At 45.7% G+C, this 19,772-nt stretch overlaps 2 protein-coding genes, 1 long non-coding RNA gene and 1 other non-coding gene across 6 annotated transcripts; 1 reads left to right on the top strand and 3 right to left on the bottom strand.

Annotated features, from left to right (window-relative positions):
• Window positions 1-103: 103 nt before the first annotated feature.
• dus1l (dihydrouridine synthase 1-like (S. cerevisiae)) lies at window positions 104-6,238 on the bottom strand. Of its 3 annotated transcripts, none has more exons than XM_062454542.1 (14): window positions 6,085-6,237; window positions 5,240-5,493; window positions 4,871-4,979; window positions 4,459-4,509; window positions 4,257-4,369; window positions 4,084-4,166; window positions 3,526-3,629; window positions 3,260-3,407; window positions 3,071-3,167; window positions 2,134-2,219; window positions 1,851-2,017; window positions 1,697-1,734; window positions 1,495-1,570; window positions 104-1,318 (listed from the first exon to the last, which is right to left on the bottom strand). In XM_062454542.1, the coding sequence occupies exons 2-14, from the start codon at window positions 5,474-5,476 to the stop codon at window positions 1,164-1,166; spliced, it is 1,464 nt and encodes a 487-aa protein (XP_062310526.1). In that variant the 5' UTR covers window positions 5,477-5,493; window positions 6,085-6,237; the 3' UTR covers window positions 104-1,163. The 3 variants fall into 3 exon arrangements, 2 of the variants coding, with proteins under 2 accessions (XP_062310526.1, XP_062310534.1); XM_062454550.1 differs by having other exon boundaries at window positions 5,240-5,488; window positions 6,085-6,204; XR_009929078.1 differs by having other exon boundaries at window positions 1,304-1,318; window positions 1,651-1,734; window positions 6,085-6,238.
• On the bottom strand, window positions 3,717-3,847 carry LOC134015833 (small Cajal body-specific RNA 8). The gene has a single exon (XR_009929272.1). It is a non-coding gene; the product is annotated as a small Cajal body-specific RNA 8 (non-coding RNA).
• A 3,798-nt stretch (window positions 6,239-10,036) lies between the features above and the next one.
• LOC134015165 (monocarboxylate transporter 4-like) lies at window positions 10,037-18,243 on the top strand. Its single transcript, XM_062454524.1, has 6 exons — window positions 10,037-10,157; window positions 13,599-13,840; window positions 13,949-14,092; window positions 14,184-14,815; window positions 15,209-15,389; window positions 15,516-18,243. The coding sequence occupies exons 2-6, from the start codon at window positions 13,618-13,620 to the stop codon at window positions 15,911-15,913; spliced, it is 1,578 nt and encodes a 525-aa protein (XP_062310508.1). The 5' UTR covers window positions 10,037-10,157; window positions 13,599-13,617; the 3' UTR covers window positions 15,914-18,243.
• On the bottom strand, window positions 18,156-19,347 carry LOC134015173 (uncharacterized). Its single transcript, XR_009929076.1, has 3 exons — window positions 18,814-19,347; window positions 18,540-18,645; window positions 18,156-18,295 (listed from the first exon to the last, which is right to left on the bottom strand). It is a non-coding gene; the product is annotated as an uncharacterized LOC134015173 (long non-coding RNA).
• Window positions 19,348-19,772: the final 425 nt, after the last annotated feature.

The raw sequence follows: 19,772 nt of genomic DNA, 5'->3' as shown, positions 1-19,772 counted from the left end.
CAACATGTGTACACTGAACACATTCACTAGAAAATATTCAAGCTTCAAAGGACTCACCAGGACAAGAGAAAAAGCTTATGTGCAGGAAGGAGGACTCAAGAAAAACAGTCTTCTGATTTTATTAAAGGGGTTGCTGGTAGGAAGACAAATGTACAGACACACAATGTTCTCATACAATTGAGAATCTTCCAGAATGCATGTCTTGCTCTTCCATCTTGTGTTCCTGTACTGAGACAATCCAGTATCGTCACACCTTTTGAGATCCATACTGTCAACAGGTTGCTGTGAGTAGGGGAAACAGCACAGCACTAACACAAGCTGCTTTGTAACCTATCCTGTAACTACTACTGTATTTATACAGGCAACTAACTCGTATCTGAACAGGATGTTAGTCAGAAGGCACAACCTCAATGCACTGCAAGGAAATCCCTACCACCATAGACGGCTCCAAAAAAGAGCACAAAGAAAACACTATCCTCCCTCATTTGTCATGTGAGCTTGAGAAGACAAACTAGTACAGCAGAACTCTTAGGAGTTTCCCATTCTGGTATGTCTGAATATTTTCCCACCGAAAATAAAAACAAGGAAAGATAACATCTTTAAGTTTGATGACAACACAAAGTTGTTTGAGAAAGTAAGATCTTGACGCTAAAATCTTACGTGACACAATTTAGTATTTTCTCATTATAATCTTTATAATCTAAATACTCTAATATTGCCTTGAAATATGAAATAATATTTGAATCTGTTTTAGGGACTAAAGTTTTAAGTTAAAGTGCCTTAACCAATTAATACGCCAAGATCCACACATCCTCTACGCACTCATTAAGACCACGAGCGCAACTTGATGATATAAAAGATTGCTTTTCATCCCCACCGTTCTCCATGTTGGGAAAGTCACATCAACACAAACAGCGGACAGTCATCCAATCCAGCAAAGATGATTCCGAATGAATCCCTGCTCCAACACACCTGAATCAAATGACTGGGTCTTTACCAGGCTTCTGCACAGCTTGATAGCAACCATTCATTGGAATCAGGTGTGTTGGAACAGGGAAACATCTAGAACATGCAGGGCAGGGGGGCACGAGGACCCGGATTGAGAAAGGCTCCTGTAGAGTAATGAAGCGTTTCTGTGTGAGGGACACACATCCGTTTGACTGTCAGTTTGTCGTAGTGTGAATCTCCTTCAGTCCTCTGGATTGTTCTGGAGGGTCTGAGGTGGAGCCCGGTTTCCCGTTCTTCAGTCCCGTTCTCCCCTCCTCCTCCTCCCCTGCCTTCTGTTTCTCTGCCTTCGTTTTAAACCTCAGCCCGTGACCTGTGAAGAAATAGGTTGGTGGTTCTCTGGTCAGGAAGAGACTGAAGGCATGAGTCTCAGCCAAGGAGAGTTTTTGGAAAGCTAAGAGTGTGTGTATCGGTATCGGTGTGTGTGTGAGTAATACGTGACATTTCATGTGTGTGTGAGTGAGCATGGGTGTGTGTGTGTGAACTTACTAGGGCAGTCCGCCACCTCCTTATAGGCCTTCTTCTTACAGCATGCGCGACACAGGTTGAACACACACTTGTTACCCTAGAAAGAAACAGAAAGGGAGTTTAGGGGCCAAGAAAACCACACCCAACACGATACACTTGAATCGGTGTCGATGTTACCCGATCACGGTGGACCATTCCGGGTGCGAGATCTTCAGATCCCTACCTTTGGGTTGCCACACTGCTCGCACTTGATATACTTTGCTGCAGAGAAACGAAAACACACGATTGACCAACGCGTCTCGATCTGGCGTCAACGAGCATCGCGTCGGAGCCACGACACGTCGGTCGGGAAGACGCGAGGGGGGCGCCAAGCTCACGTTTGTGCTCGGGACAGAAGTTCTTGTGGGGGTTGCGCGCCTTCTTCTTCAGCTTGTTCTTGGAGAGCGCGTCGGCGTCCGTGCCCCCGTCCGAGTCCTCCAGTGCCCTCTTGTGACACGTCGCCTTCACCTCCGCGCCGTTACCGTTGGCGACCGCCTCCTTTGGCCTGAGGGGCGACAGTGACGGTGAAATCGGGGCTCTTCAGGCCACGGCACTTGGATGGCTGCAACAACCTTTCTGTGTTCCAGTGTGAGATCGCTCTCGGTGCGAAGGGTCACTCACGGTGGCCTGACGTACGGCTGGCAGATCCAATGGGGGAAGGGCAGCCCTCCCTGTTGTCCCGCCTCCTCTCCTCTGGCGATCTCCTCCTGCAGGAGGCAAGGAGGCCCGAGTCAGTCCCCTATCAAATACTGCACAGCCGTCTCGTCTTTTCACAAGAAACTCGAGAGTGCATCATTCGAAAAGGACAACCACAGCATTCCATTCTCTGCCTCCCCCCCCCTCCCCCCGTGAAGGTTACATTTACATTTAGTCATTTAGCAGACGCTCTTATCCAGAGCGACTTACAGTAAGTACAGGGACATTCCCCCGAGGCAAGTAGGGTGAAGTGCCTTGCCCAAGGACACAACGTCATTTTGCACGGCCAGAAATCAAACAGACAACCTTTCGATTAATAGCCTGATTCTGTTAACTGTTAACTAAACTGTTAAACGGATTTCTCTTTTTTTTTTGGTGTTTCTTATTAAGATATTTTTTGGGCACGTCTGCTTTAACTGGATAGACAGTGGAGAGAGAGAGCGAGCGAGAGAGAGAGCGAGAGAACATGCAGGAAAATGGTCTGAGCCAGACTCCTGCGGTCTGGCCTAAGTGGTACAACATAGATGGGTGAGTTGATTGGTCTGAAGCACTGTGGTCCAAGCACTGTGGTCCAAGCACTGTGGTCCAAGCACTGTGGTCCAAGCACTGTGGTCCAAGCACTGTGGTCCAAGCACAAGCGCATAACTTGAAGCCTGGCAAGATGGATTCTCACATGATTGTGGTCTCACCGGGTAAGTAAAACCGAACTATGGAAGGCAGACAGAAAAGAGCAACAGCAGAAACGAAGGGAGGGATGGAGTGGATGATCTCATGAGGTGAGTAAGACAGAACTCTGGAAGGCAGACAAAGAGGAGGTGGATGAGGGAGAGAGAGGGAGGAGAGAGAGGAGCTGATTGGGTACCTGGCAGCGTTGCTTGAGCTGCCTGCTGACCCCAGACAGGGCCTCAAGATTCTTCACCTTGGCTAGGTCCTCCCTCAGGTCCTGGTGAATCTGCAGCCTGTACACACACACACAGAAGTTCTGACTAGACAAGACTAGCTACACAGGTGGTCGTGACCCGCGGTGCATGCTGGGAGAGCTGCTACGTACGTGTGGTGCCACATCTTGAAGAGGTGAGCTCGGACGTAGGACAGGGTGCAGGGGGGGTGGCGCTGGACCACCTCCAGATACTGCTCAGCCATCTCCCATACGGGGGGGCTACGGCCCGCAAACAGAGCCGGGTTATGGAGGTTCCCCTCTGAGGGTGGGCCCAGACACACGCACACACTCATTAGTCTGTGAGGCCTAACAAGACTGTCCTACTGACAGTCATTAAACGTTGTGATGGAAGTGTGTGTGTGTGTGTGTTCTCTCACCTGCGCTCATGACCCCCTGCACGCCCGTCTCCGCGATGCAGCGCTCCACGTCACTCAGGTGCTGGATGTTGCCGTTGGCGAACACCGGGATGCTCACTGCGTCCCTACGGCAAACAGGGAACACCGGTTAACTCAACTCAGGAGTTTGGCGTCCCTGTCCACTTGCGTGTCGTGTCGGTTTCGACTGCAAAACTTGTCTGCTCCGTATCTGTCCGTTGCGATTTCTCTTAATTCGCCCCGGTCATCAGAGAGCACTTCTACTGTAGGGAGAGCTTGTGACAGACAGACTGGTACTCAGAACTGCCTAGGTATCTGTCTCCCAAGTGCATGCAATGCATGAACAACCATCCTCCGCGGTCAATCACAACTTGATGTTTGCAGGAATCGAACCCTGGTCTCCAGATTACAAGGCCAAGACCCGTACCAGTGTGCTACACACTCACACCTTAAAGTACCTGATACAAACGAGGTACCAGACATGTAAATGTTGATGGGGCGACAAGGAGAGTAAGAAATCCAGGACAGGCATATAAGATGATCAGGGTGATTGTATCTGACCTGACAGCTTTGATGTGCTCCCAGCTGGCAATGCCCGTCACGGTTCCTTTCTGGTCTTTGGTCCGACCGTGAACCGTCAGCAACTACAGAAAAACACTACATCTGATTACGATTCTGACATCCCATGCGTGTGGGAGAGATTCTCCTCTAGCTCTGCCTCCTGTTCTCCTCACCTGACAGCCGGCCTTCTCCAGCATCTGAGCGTACTTCACGGTCCTGTCCACCTCGTTGAATACGCGGATCTTACAGGTGATGGGCACAGACACCTTCTCATTGGCCAGCTTCACTGCAGAAGAACATTAGTTATCAAGGTTAAAAACCGTAGTAGTGGGAAACTTCTCTTTCTCCTCCTTTTCCTTTTTGCGGTAGACTCACCCATCTTCTCCAGCAGCTCCCATTCATCTTGAAGGAAAACTCCATAGTGGCCTGAGAAACAGAGAGCTTTCTCATCAACTGCACATCAACTGAAACACAAGTTACATCGCAGAGGATTCTACTTGAGGTACACCCCCTTTGAATGCATGCAAGTTCATCACCGTGCTTGATTTCAGTAAGATGCACCAGGTGTATGTCAATCAAGGTTCGATGCACCTGTGTCAGTCTGCCCCAATTTAACATGCTGGTTAATGAGGACAATGAGTAGAGGGGCTGATTGCTATTGGCAACATATCAGGATATAGTTAAAATTATGTTTACGTGTATAACTCTCTCCCCCCCCCCCCCCCCCCCAACTTTGTTTTTTTAAGGCTTCACTCACAACCGTTCTCCCTCCCTCCCTTCGGTGTACCTCTTTTGGCAATCATCTGAGGACAGCCCAAGTTGAGGTCAATGGCGTCACAGTAGTCCTGGGCCAGCAGGGCTGCCTGCACAAACACCTCCGGGTCGTTGGCACAGAACTGACACACACAGACAGAAGAGCTGGGAGTTTAGAACACGCCATGTTCATCTGGATGAAGAATGTGCAGCCATCATGGCCGCTGTGCTGTCCCCCCCATTGCATTGTAGGACAAATGTAGTCTGACCAGCCCCAACCTGCCAGCTGTGTGAATTTTCAAGGCACAAAGAAATGAGGCCAACACCATCTGCTTTGTGGAGGCCTCCTAGCATGTGATGTGATGTGGAATGTGAGTTTGTGCACGCATGCATGTTCTCACACCTGGGTAATGAGGGGCCTGTCTTCCGGGCACACCTCATTGTACAGGTTGTCCTTCCGGTAATTAGCGTCGCGCACAAACACCTGCGCGTGCAGCATGGGCGTGTAGCAAAGCTGGGCGCCATGGCGACGGCTGAGGAGGCGCCAAGCCAGCTCGCTCTGGTCCACCATGGGTGCAACCACGTAACGAGCCCCCTTTAGAGTGGTCCGCCAGAAGTCAAAGCCCTGCAGCTTGGCCATGACAACAGCCTGCTACTCTAAAGAGGGAAAAGGAGAGGTCAACCCAGCAATCATACCGTTGTATGATTCTGAATGCAGATAACACATTCTTGTCGTACAGTCTGATAGTTAAGCAACTCGTAAAAAAGGAGTAGTTTTTAATGTTAGTGCTCTCCAAGGAAATTGATAGCTACCTGTAAAGCCTTTGCCATGCATTGCTATCATTTAGGCGCCTCGTGATGTCCTTGCTTTTTAGCTAGATAGCTAGCAATAGGACAATTATGTTGGGTTACTTACTACTAACTAATGATTGTAATATCACATGAAGACACAAACACCCAAACAGATGCAGAGTTACCTAATAGAAATCGCTTCTCAACCAGATATTTAAATGGGCAAAAGCATGTCTACATTTTAACAATCATGGCAATGATCATTAGCTGGAGAGATAATGTATCCAACTAACGCCAACTACCAAGCTTCCATGACATGTTATGACTAATTTACATCAGTATTTCGGCTTAATATGGTATTGATTTAGATGGTATACGAACAAGTTCGTGAAAATATAACCATTTAAAATGTTTATCTAAATCTAATATTTATTTGTAACTAATATGTGGATGTACCTGTGCTCCAGTAAGACAAAATCCAAGCTTCGTTAGATTTCGGCACGATTTTCAATCGAGTGTTTCGTTTAAATGCTTCCGAAGAAAAACACGACAGTTTTCCGAGATTCCATCCGGTGAAATCCACTATTCGTGATAATGTCAGTCTCGCGAGGTCTGCTCTCCAAATACCATTCGAGTGGAGAGAGAAGGCAATTATATTATTTATGTTAATGATGTTAGAAACCAGACTTCTGTCATTGCGTCTGCAACTTGTCAATAAAAAATCATCAAGGTTTTCATCTCGTTGTAATTCCATGTAATTGTGCTGCCCTGTTGTCGGCACTGACACTGAAGAATCTGGGGTTTATCAATGGCAGGAGTTACATTTGGCTGGAGATCACCGGCGCTGGCACCATCGTGGTTACTATGGTAGGGGGAAATGTTTTGTAAATACATGTATTGCTTATAAACATGTCTGTCTAAATCAGAATCAGAATGGGTTTTATTCGCCATGAAAGTTTGCACAGACAAGGAATTTGCTTTGGCAGGAAGGTGCAAACATTAAACATATAGGAATCTAAATTTTTTATATGAGGACTAACTATACTAAGGGTACATAACTAGCAATACTAAGTGGAATTAGATTAAAATAAACTATACAATAACATATAAAATAAAATCTAAGTATATATATACAAATACAAAATTACAAAAAATAAATGTGTCAAATTAGCTAATACCTATAATAACAGTAATATCTTTACATTGGATTAATTATTTTATTTACTGAAAGCGGTTACACAAACCCCTTAAAATGGTATAAATTGGATTGAAGGTCAACAGGAAGACTGTTCAGACAAAAAAGGAAGGAATTTGCATAGGTTACATAAATGTAATTCCCCTGAGACCATTGACCTGAATGCCCAAGGAGCCCCGATTTGAGGTTCACCCATGAAGAGAGGAGATTAACTAAGCCTGCTCCTCCTACAGTTGTCTTGACTATGAGGAACAAGGGCCATTGAAAGTAGCCTAATTTACCATTCTATAACTGATGAGTGTACTTAACTTTCAATCAATAACTAATGAGTTGACTGCATAAGGAAAACTGCTTGTTGTCGGTGACTTGATGTACGTAAAGCTATTCATGAATAAATAAACGATTAGATCACTCATGCAAAATGGAATGAAAGCATTGTTACCCTTGGCGACCAAGTAATGTAAGATGTTTAACCAGGATTGCCAATCAATCTGAGAAGGCTTTAGCATCTCTATAGACATGATGCTGTATGTCAAATGTGTGTGGGTGGTGGCGGGGGGGGGGGGGGGGGGGGGCGTGGGCATGTTCACACATAAATAACCCAGACATTCACTCTTTGTGTATCTTTGTCTAGTTAATTTATCTCCATTCTCACACCACCAAGTATATATCCTGAGGCCTTCGCTGAGGGAAAAAAAGAATCATTTAACCCAATTGGATCAAACTAAGTGCAACTCTCTCTTGCCCAGGCAAGCAGAATGGATGACTGTCACACCATGTAACACTGGGTAACCAGCAGCACTATAATGCTGGCACAAATACAATGTTCATTTTACTGTGTAAAGCACAAAGGCAGTGCTACTAGGAGTACAGTTGATTATAAACCATTATTATTTAGCTTGGCACAGTTCTGTCAAATGATTCAGCTTATTGATGTTGTTCGGCTGGAGCCAAAGTCGGAGTCATGTGAAACAATCATACTGTACACTATTTGACAAGCTAATCAATAAATAAACAAATCATTTTGTTTGTTTTTTAAATAAAATGTTTTCCTCAGGGTAAATAATCTTGTTTGCAAAAGTATGTGCAAAAATATCTTAGAATTATATCAAATACAATGGAAGTCAGAGTATGTAAACATGGGAGAGAGAGAGAGAGAGAGAGAGAGAGAGAGAGAGAGAGAGAGAGAGAGAGAGAGAGAGAGAGAGAGAGAGAGAGAGAGAGAGAAAAAAGAGAGGTGGGAGAGAGAAAGAGAGAGAAAGATGGAGAGAGAAAAGATACCAGAGCTATCTAACACCCATTTAACTGGCATATTTACATTTCTGTAGACACACTACAGCATACAATAAAATAAGATAAACTGCCAGTATCTTTCATGATGGTAAAGAGACTATAAGCCAAGCGTCTCATTGGTGTAATATTCTCAGTGACATAACAAGACGTGACAGCCATTCCAATTTTTATCCCAGAAGTCTAATTCTGTCTGTGCAGCCTAAAGCATTCCCCGTCCTCAGAAACAAATAACAATAAACACATGAGAATTGGATTCTGGAGGATTTGCTGTGTCATGGTGAGACAAACGAATAGAAAGCCCACCCTCGGTCCTAGATGGTGGTTTACTGCTAATACAGCTGCAGCTCATTTTGAAACACAGCTATTAAAATGTCCAAGTTGCCTTTGATGGCTCAAAGGTTGGCTGTATCTTGTGATTTTCACTGTAATTAACAATCATTTAAATTGGCAAGTCAATAATGTGTGAAAACTATTTTTTTAAAGGCATCTCAGTGATGGAATGGAGCATCATAAAGGGTCAGAGGAAGTGGCACAGGATCAGTCCACCATTTACTTACTCAGTATATTTGAATAGGGTGCTTTATTGACAGAGCTCTCTCTCTCCACAATACTTCTGTATCGGCAATGGTAATGTCCACACACACACACACACACACACACATATATACACTCACTCTCTGTCACACACAGGCGCACACCCACACACTCCCTGCCCCCCAACAAAATAACACAGGCTCCTTCCCCCACAAACCTGTAACATGCCTGTGGTAACTATGGGAGTACATAGCAGAAAACCCCCTCAGAGAGTCAAAGAGTAAATGGTGTGTTGCGGTTGGCTCATCCCTGTCCTACTCGGTCAGGTCCGGTACTGTATGTTCACAATCGCTTGTGAAATAGGAGTGCTGACTCACCTGTCCATTGTCTAATGTTTCACATCTCCCCTTTGTCCGTGACACGGTGTTGCATCATGTAAGGGCTTGTACAAGACCGAACGTGGATTCACACGAGGACTGTTACAAAACGTACACAAAAAGACATGCAAACACACACTCGCACACTGACATTTCATAGATTGAACAGAGTTTATAACCCCACCACAGTGACCCCTGTGGCTTCCTCATGTAGCTATTATTACAGCCACCCACGTTTGGCCGGGCAGCGGAGAGATATGCTGCTGAACGCTGTGTTACTCCTACTTACCTCGTAAATTTACATCTGGGTATATTGACTTTTATTGACATTTAGTCTGGCCTTTCCATTAGGGATCCTCCAAGGATGTTAAAAATAGTCTGTTTCTACAGAGACACTACACATCAGACGTACAAGATGCAGACAACAAGAGTTTTAAACGGCTAAAAATATAAATTCAGTCTCCCATCATGCACCTCACACAAACACAGCTGTACTGTATGTCCACTAGTCCAGCGTAGATCAATGAATACATGTCTGATTATCGATATATCATTCCCAGGGGGCTACTTGTGTGGCGTCTCTTCTTTTTTGTCGATACTTTAAGATGAACCGTTATTCACCCATCCTCAAAACATGGTGTGTTCTTTATTGTTAACAGAGATCTGGGTTCTGAGTCAATGTTGATATCAAAACCTACGAAGGACGCAGTATGCTGTGTTGTGATGCAGTTAGTGGCGTTACATCTATAAGGAGCTTAAGAATCCAATTAGGTGTGTGTGTCTGTGTGTGTCTGTGTGTGTCTGTGTGTGTGTGTGCTAGCCCGCTGTCACCGCATCTCACAGCGTCTAAGTGAAGGCCCATGATTAATCTGAATAGTGCCTGATGAAATAAACTGCAGGAAATAGCAATGTAGCACGTGAAGTCGTTTACAGTCATGATTGAGTCATCAGAAAAGCGGAAACAATCGAATAGGCAGGCCTTAGGACCCAGCGGGAGCTTTGCGCGTCGGTTCCTTTTCACATTGACGTCTGTGGTCTCGTACGTGCAGGAATAAACGTGATTATACGGTACTAAGGCTGGAGTGGAGGGAGGGACAGCGATACAGCGGCGCTGATCGAGCATCACTCAAGTAGGTACCACTTGTGATCCTAATTATGGAATAGGTTTACGAGGGGAGCAGGAACTAAGTGATAGTGATGATATTAGCAGATATACCAATGACAAGCCTTGTCCTTTATTAGGTGTAGAAAGGTTAAATGTATGGATGCTGGGGTCAGTTGTATGGGTATCCTAATGGAGCAACGTATTGAGGTTCACATTTTTGGAGGATAATACAGAGACCATACAATTTCAATTCAATACAATTTCAGTACAATTGGTTTCACGAAAATGGGCCCAAATGCGCTCAATTTTATCTGAACATAATGTAAAATAATTCGTCTTATTACAAGGCTATTATGATATAATAGCTAGTACTTTCAGCCTATATAATTTGATAAATGCGGTATTGAGAGCGGGCAGCTGGAGACATGCTTGTCGTGACCGCAGAGGCAGCATCCAGAGGGTCGGTGGAGGACGTAACAGGTTACCGTCACTTCTCTCATGGTCTCACATGTTGTAGCATCGATCCGCTCTGTGTTTGGCAGATCGAAATAGACTCGTCATTGGATGACATGTTCAAATTAGGATGATGCTTCACATAAAAAAAGTGCTCCGAATTTGCGCGGAATTATGGAGAAATTTTCCTACTATAATTACAAAATGTATATTTCCACATTGAACAAGAATGTCCACCTGTTCACAGGGTCTACAGGGACGCCGCATTGGAATAAAAATATAAGCAAACACTAACATTTATTTGTCTGTAAGTAGGCCTATAGCCTACCTGTTCAAGGCTGTGGAGTCCGAAAACAAACGAGGTGTTCATCCCTCCACCATGCGGTCGTTCTGATTCTTACTGAGTCTGTAAACATTTTGATGTTGTCTTTAAAATTGTGGGTTGGTCGAATGTATTAGCCTATGTAATCTTAAAACTTAAGCATCCACAACAGCTTACAGTCGCAACATATCTGCGCATAGCTGTGCAGGTTGGCGAGTGAAACGTGCGATGCATACACGACCAGGTTTAAGGAGAAGACATAGGCCTAGATTCTCATTTCAATGAGTTACAAAGTCGTGTCATGTTCGAGCATTTGTTTGAGTCGACGCGCGTTTGCGATGAGCATGTTACTAAGAGACGCTGGATTGCTCTCCGGTTTACGGTCAGCGAATCCGGCCAACAACCACACCACAACAGTTTGCTGAACACACGCAGCAAATTATGAAATTAAATGAGGCCTCTAAATATAGAATTCGTGGACAGTTAGGATAATTTTCACCCAGCCCATGGGAATTATTTGCCGGGATCCTATGGACGCGTTTAGGGCAACCTTATGAAGCCCAGCTGTGTTTTAAGGTTTCTGACAGCCTATAGTATTTTCTGGTGGACTCTGGCATCCACTGTCTGTCTGTCTGTCTCTGTCTCGGCTTTATCTTGGTGAAGAAGCTACGAATGTCTTCCTCTGTTTTTTCATAATAGCTGTTGATGTGTGACGTTGTGTCTTCCATGACATGCCAGCAAAAAAATACAATAACTTGGTTAGACATGAAGGAAGAAATATTCAACAGCTGCTATTGCAAACATTACTCATGTGTAGCTATAGTGAAATGACTTGATCCAATTCTCATTAACCTGGTCATATAACCATAATTTGTCATGTATAATACTGTGGCGATTGTGGTCTCCAACTGCTTACGTTACAGCTTGATATTTTGGCATATTCTTGGCAACTTGAATGTAAAAGCCAGTGCCTAAAACCTGGCTGTTTTGTCGTTTTCAATTGAGGTGCCCCTGTCGCCCACACCCTGGCTCCGCCTCTCAGGCGAGTCATGTTGCATCTCACAGGCCATATCGTCTCACGTCATAACTCATAACATTTCAATGAGAGCTCTTCCGCGGCAGTAGTTCTTCTGGGAGCAGGAGAACAATGTTCAGTGGGTTATCCTGAAGGTTATTTAAGGGATTACTGCAAGGCCGTAAATATAATATATATTCCCCCCAATATTCAAATCTGGTCAAAATGTCCCCCCCAATATATTGATATAAAAATATAAATGTGCTACGCTATGACAGGCAACCACCCACGCTGTCCGAAATTATCATTTAAAAAAATATTCGTCCCCCCCAATGTTGACTCCATGGCTACGGCCTTGGATTACTTCTTAACACAAGTCCATTGCGGTCTAAGACTTGTGTGAAGGGTCCAGGCTAATCCTGTCCTTTAAGAACAACTTTTTTACATTCCAATGTTTCCAGACATGCCAAGGATATACATTCAGTTGGCAACCAGGTCTGTTGCCATGGTGTGCGTGTATGCTGGCTTCAAACATGCTAAAAGACCAAGGCCAATGCTGTAAACGAGAAGAAAAATGGTCTAGAAAGACAGGCCATTTATTTGTCTTTATACTGTAACTCCATCATGCTGTTCACACTGACCAATCAAAGAGGATATGGACCATGCCCAGGCAATGCGCTGTAACTCATAGTATATATATTTAAATATCAACTTTGCCTTTTTGTCAACACCTTAAGTTACCCTCAAAGATGCGTGTAATGTGTAATGACAATGAAAAGACCTCCGCAGACTGGTGGTGTAGGCTCTCAACACAGCCAGCCTCGGTGCTTCCAGACAGGGATCGTCTGGTTGGGGTGAAGGTGGTGTTGGCGGGGGGTGTGTGTGTGTTTGTGTGGCTGTGGCACTTTGCGCAGTGAAACTGTAAATCTCAGGGCTCCATTGCCGCTCCCTCCCTTGGGCCACAGATAGATGGTCATTATACGCAGGACAGGATGTCATTCTATTTAATGTAACGGGTTATTAATGCATTGTGTGTGTGTGTGCGTGTGGGCGTTTGTATAACTGGGAAGCAGAAACTCGTGGTAAATATGCACGTGAACGTAGGGTGTGATTGAGGTTACAAATGTGACAAAAAGTGTGAAGTTGCTGTTTTAATCTGCCTGATAAAACATTCTCTTCAAAATAAAGGTTCCAATTAGATCCAAAAATGGGTTCTTCAGCTCGATGCCATAGGAGAAACTTTTATAGTCCCACAAAGACCCATTTTAATTGGGGTTCTTTTAAGAATCTTTCATGAACAGTTATGAATGAAGGAACCAACTGATGTTCTTCAGCTCAATGCCATGTTCTAAAGGGAAATACTACAAAAAGATTCCATAGTACCTAGTATAGGTGACGAGTACTCATCTGAAACGGTCATCTTTAAACTTTATGAGTTGTGTTATAGTATTAAAGCGAGTTTCTGTGCTGATTATGTAGAGCACACTCTTTGTCGTGGATGTGTAGGGTTGGTGGTTTGGTGAGCCCTGCTTGCCTGGTGAACATCCGTTTCTAAGATTCAGACTGGTGTCAGCTCTCAGCCCAGGCCTTAGCTCAGTGAGTTAGTGCAGTCCTACGTTGCTCCTACAGTCAATTCTACACAGGTTGACCAAAACCCTCTCATTTCTTTCTTTCAGAACCAAACCCTAGAGGATCATGGGAGGTGTGGCGGTGGATGAGGGCTCCGGTCGGGTGAAGGCCCCAGATGGGGGGTGGGGTTGGGCGGTCCTGGTGGGCTGTTTCGTCATCACAGGCTTCTCCTACGCCTTTCCTAAGGCGGTCAGCGTGTTCTTCAAAGAGCTCATCAGGGAGTTTGGAGTGGGTTACAGTGACACTGCCTGGATCTCCTCTATTCTGCTGGCCATGCTCTATGGCACAGGTATGCATGCACACAAACACACACACACACACACACACACAAACACACCTTTCTCACGGCCAACAGAAATGCATACGACTTACGTGTGTGTGTGTGTGTCCTGCTCAGGTCCTCTGTGCAGTGTGCTGGTGAATCGTTACGGGTGTCGGCCTGTTATGATGGTGGGGGGCCTGTTTGCCTCCCTGGGCATGATCCTGGCATCCTTCGCCACCAGCATCATCCACATTTACCTGTGCACTGGAGTCATCACAGGTGACTGTTGGTCTCTGTTCACTGGGGGACAATCTGTAATCCAACTCCAATAATTGAGCAGTCACTCACTGTTCCATTCTATTCCATACAGGCCTTGGTCTGGCGTTGAACTTCCAGCCCTCTCTGATCATGCTGAACCGCTACTTTAGCGAGAAGCGTCCCCTGGCTAACGGGCTGTCGGCGGCGGGCAGCCCCGTGGCGCTCTGCTGCCTCTCCCCCCTGGGCCAGGTGCTGCAGTTCCAGTACGGCTGGAGGGGGGGCTTCCTCATCCTGGGGGGGCTGCTGCTCAACTGTTGTGTCTGCGGGGCCCTCATGAGGCCCCTGGTGGCCCCCAAGGGCCCCGAGCTCACGGATGAGGAGAAGGAGAAGGCGGACGGCGAGAAGGACAGAGAGGAGGCGGGGAAGGGCAAGCCGAAGGCCAAAGCGAAGCTGCTGGACTTCTCCGTGTTCAAGGACCGCGGGTTCCTCATCTACACCATCTCTGCCTCCATCATGGTGCTGGGGCTGTTCGTGCCCCCCGTGTTCGTGGTGAGCTACGCCAAGGAGATGGGGAACGAGGACACCAAGTCCGCCCTGCTGCTCAGCATCCTGGGCTTCATCGACATCTTCGCTCGGCCCACGTGCGGCGTGATCGCGGGGCTCAAGTGGGTTCGCCCGCGCTGCGTCTACCTCTTCAGCTTCGCCATGCTCTTCAACGGCATCACGGACCTCATCGGATCCCAGGTGGGGCGCCGATCCTGGCCGTGACACGTTCGGGGTTACGCGAGCCCCGCAATTCCACCCACCCGGAATTCTTCCCCCGCGATGCACGGCTAAGAACTGTTCTTTAACCCTCGTGCTGCCTTCGGGTCACATGACCCAAAGGTTCATAACGAACCATCGTTGTGTTTACCCAATTTTACCCAATACAAAAACAAATACAAATAATTTTCTTTTAACCATTCCAATGTGGGGGGTCTGAGACAGCCCGACAGTTAAAAGAAAATGCTTCACTTTGTTTTTGTATGAGGTAAATTTGTCGCAATACGACGGTGGGTCACAATGACTGATGGGTCAGAATGACCCGAAGATAACACAAGGGTTAACTCCGGTGGTTTTGTGCCTCTCTCCATTCAGGCTAACGACTATGCTTCCCTGGTGGTCTTCTGTGTGTTCTTCGGCATCTCTTACGGGATGGTGGGGGCTCTCCAGTTTGAGGTTCTCATGGCGATCGTCGGCACGGAGAAGTTCTCCAGTGCCATCGGATTAGTTCTTCTGATGGAAGCCATGGCTGTGCTCGTCGGTCCTCCCGGAGCAGGTGAGTGCGGAGAAACACGACAAACGTCGTCGTTGCTGATGCGGCGACAAACTGTCTCTGCCTCACGTCCCCTTTAACCGTCCTCCCTCCCTCCGTTCTTCTTTCCCCTCTCCTACCTCTCCTCAGGTCGGCTCCTGGACGCCACCAAGAACTACATGTACGTGTTCTTGCTGGCAGGAAGTGAGGTGGTCCTCTCGGCTGTGGTGCTCGCTACGTGTAACTTCCTGTTTATCAAGACAAAGTCGTCAGAGCCGGGGGCGGAACTGGAGAGCGGGCCGGTGGCCAGCGAGATGGAGCAACTCAACAAGCCGCCCCTGGACGGAGTGGAGGAGAAGGGAGAAAAGGAGGAGAGAGAGAAAACAGAGGTGAAGGAGATCAAAGAGAAGGAGGACACCGAAAACGAGAAGGACAAGGCGGAGATCAGACCAGACAGCATAACGGTAGACTCTGAAGAGGTGGAGAAGTTCCTGAAAGAACCGGAACATAATGGCAGCGTGCTCTCCAGCCCAGAAACCTGCCTGTGAAGGGAAAGCGAGCTCAGAGACACAAACCTGTAAACCAGTGCAAGGCAGTTGGAAGCTCTGTTTCGAAGAAGTGACCTGCGGAGCACCTAGAGGTCGTCAGAGCTGTCCCCACCCTCCAGTATTTATTTGCGGTGTCGTATGTTGTGTTTGTTGTTTGTGGGGCTGTGCCATGGCAAGACGCTCCAATGACACAGACATGCAAACCTTAGGCAAAATAGATTTTGAGTATTACTCTAACCAGCATTGCCACGTGAAATATGGGCCAACAGTCGTTGTGACTGATGTGTCAAATTCCAGCACAGTATATAACGGATTTGTGTGGATTTGTGTTACCTCACACACACTATAGACCAACCAATTTGACTGTAGATCTTGAGAGAACCTGCTAGAATCAACTGTTAGAGGAGAAAGGAAAGGCAGAACGGAGAGTACTAATTTGTGACCAGTGTAGAACTTGCCGATGTTCAAAGTTTAAACAAAGATTTAATTGCGGTTGATATCAAATGGATATTGATATTAAAGGTAATTACACTTCAAACGCTTATGGATTTGGAAACCAGCGAACACGGAAGAGAGTTTGCCAGACTGTTACTGTTCCTTTCCTCAAGGCTGAACGGCACAGCCTCACTGTTAGTCCAGCATTCACATTACCTGCTTTAGTGTTTGAGTCACCATCAAATATAACTTACCTTGTGGCAGGGACGTCACTGTTTTAGTCCTTGGACAATTATTAGTGTGCTGTGTGTATGTAAATAAGGTTGGTTGAATTGGTGAGATTGAAGGTGAGAGGGAGGAAGCTAAACAGAGAGCCCAGGGGACGAGGTGTGGGGGGTCATATGGAGGATGAACATGTCAGACCTGGAGTCTCTGGACAGGTACTGTAACAGCCACCACCACCACCCCCTTATGAACCAGAGGAAGCTAAACAGAGTGGAAGCAAATGAATTGATGCTAGGTTGCGTTAACCTAGAGCTAACGCTATGCTCCTAGATCCGAATACAAGCTTTACATGTAATTGTGTCTGTATTGTGTGTGTATCCGAAGGAAAAATAAACCGTGAGAGAGAGAGAGAGAGAGAGAGAGAGAGAGAGAGAGAGAGAAATGAAAATCAAGAGACCAAGAGACAAAGTGAGAGATGCAGAGACAGGCAACATTCTTTCAAAGAGAAGTTTGTGTTTCGGTCTGGTCTTGACAGATGGCAGTTCACATTATTGTCACTTACAATACGTTTCATAGAACTAGCAGACAGGCCTTTCAGAGACAACTTCCAACGCCATAATCAAATCAAGACAGAGATTGCTGGATATGTGACATTTCATCATAATTGTCTGTAGAATGTATTACACATTTGTTTTCCATATTCAGGGTATATGGAATAACGTATTGCTCCCCAAATGAGTTGTATTTATTTGCTTAAATGACAATGTTAATACATTATTTTAAAACTTGAATTTAGACAGTGCTGCTACAGTATGCAGGATAACGTTACTAAGGTGACGTGGGCATTATTTGTTTTTGGACATCCGTTGGCAGCTAAACTGAAAAACAAAACAAAGAACCTCAAGTTGTTACAGTTGAATGACGCCTCTATCATTTAGTTTATTACATAATAATGAAACTGTCCCACTGTCAGGGGTTGGAGCCTGAATTCTATGAGCTATTCAAAACATGTAATTCGTTCAGTTTTACAAGTTTCTCAGTTTCATGGGTGTTTCTAAAAGGAAACACAATGAGTAAACATTTTAGAGTAAAACTGATGACTTAACTTTAAAATAGTCACATGTACTTTTTTAAGGACGAACATCTATACCAAAATTGACGACCAGACCTACTGAAGTTTTCAGCTCATGAATCATTCCTGAACATCCAATCGGTTCTTAAATTATAAGGCTAATGAGTGTTTTTGAAACACTTAAAACACCCTCAAGGCAGGCACTGTAACAGCTGAGCGGTTCTTGTTTTACGCACACTCCGATGCATGCCCATTCGTTTTGGGAACCATTTTGTGTACTCTGACTGTGATCTAGAGACGCCCCGACATCCGGAAAGCATTTCCCATGATCCCACAACCAGAAATTAAACATCCATGTGACGTCCTCACTCATCAGACAAAGGTTGCAGTGTTAATACGTGTTTGTATACAAATGTATTTTGAAAATGCCAATTGTTATTCCCAATCATCCTATTGGTTCTTTCATTGACATTTCACTCCACCGAACACATACCTGGGGACTCCTCCAACTTGTCTCTATTGTTGCGTCTCTGTCTGGTGATGTCTGGTTCAAGTGACCAATAATTATAGATTGATGAAGAAATAAATTTGTTTTCTTTCAACTTGTTTGCACCTCCTAAACAGTACTTTCCGGTCCAATGGACCACACACTGTAAGAAAAATAAATGTGTACTGTGGGTGCACAAAGTGCATTCAAAAACATTACTTTACATGTTCTTAACAGAAGATTAGTCTCAGGTATAATCGTATAATTTTTCGAAATATTGAAGAGGTCCCACTGACCCAAGCACCATACAAAGGTTAATCAAGGGCAGAATCGCTGTCCTGGCATACCCTTGTTTGAGTGTGTTTGTGTTAATGTGTGTGTGTGTGTGTCTGGCACAGGGAACTTACGGCTTGCAAACAATGTCAACCCTGGCCACAGAACATCATATCCTGTCAACTCTGCCTTTTTGCAGCTTCGTCCTTATCCGAGACCACACACATCAACACCTCCTTCCTGTCAGAGAACAGAGACGACGCAAAAAAAAAACGTCAGTGTCAAACCGAAGCAGTTACCGGTACGAGCCGATGAAGTCATTTCTGCAACAATGTCGTCATCTTCCTGTTTCAAAACATAAGGTCAAGGTCTTCTCTTTTAAGTGACCCATGGTTAATATCAACCTACCTGGTGTGTGCATATCCATGCATGTAGGGATTGAAGTCAAGGAAGGAAAGTTTTGAAACAGATTGCTGAGATCCTTTTGAGCTGGTCTCCTCCTCAGCTCTCCTTCAGCGGTGCTGATCTGAAACTCCGTATGCCTGTGAGGAGTGACGGATCGTCCTTAATCACTTCTCTCTGTCTCTCTGCAGTGACCAGAGAGACAGCGATACCAGACACGTGTCAATCCTTCCGAATTCTCTTGTAGTCAGGTCTATGAGATAGACCATCCATTGATATTGCATGTACTGTACATGCAGTCTTTGAAAGATGTAGGGTTGATGAAATTGGTGGCCGTCCTCCTTGCACAGGTACGTTCCTCGTCATTCCACTGTTGTTTCCTGTGTCTTGACATCCCAGGATGACTCGTGTAGCTCATAGACATGTCTATGGTCTGGGGGTCAGATGGCTGAGCGGTTAGGGAGTCGGGCTATTAATCAGAAGGTTGTTGTTTCGATTCCCGACCATGCCAAATGACTTTGCGTCCTTGGGCAAGGCACTTCACCCTACTTGCCTCGGGGGAATGTCCCTGTGCTTACTGTAAGTCGCTCTGCATAAGAGCGTCGGCTAAATGACTAAATGTAAATGTATGGTGTAACTGTCCTGCAGAGGGTAGGTGGTATGTTGTCCAACAGCACCACCTAGTGGTTGCAGTCGACGCAGACGTCACAAACCCAAGATCACGCGGAGGTTTGTGCAGGTTGCATGTTTTAGAGGCGTCGTGTAAGATGTTGCCATTCACCATTTTGGCATTATGAACAAGACAATAAGCATGGCGAGCGAATGTTTTGTGTATTTGGACTGGCTTGGATGAGAAGAATGTTTATATAACACAAGGTAGGTAAGTTTGTAGGACAGTATAATCCCCAAAACGTACTGACATTCATGGACAGACGATGGCAACCTGACCAGCATTAGGATGAGGT

Source organism: Osmerus eperlanus, chromosome 2, assembly GCF_963692335.1.
Source record: "Osmerus eperlanus chromosome 2, fOsmEpe2.1, whole genome shotgun sequence".
NCBI classification, from domain to species: Eukaryota; Metazoa; Chordata; class Actinopteri; order Osmeriformes; family Osmeridae; genus Osmerus; species Osmerus eperlanus.
The sequence above is the reverse complement of the archived record's forward strand: the minus strand, read 5'-3'. Positions and strand labels throughout refer to the sequence as shown.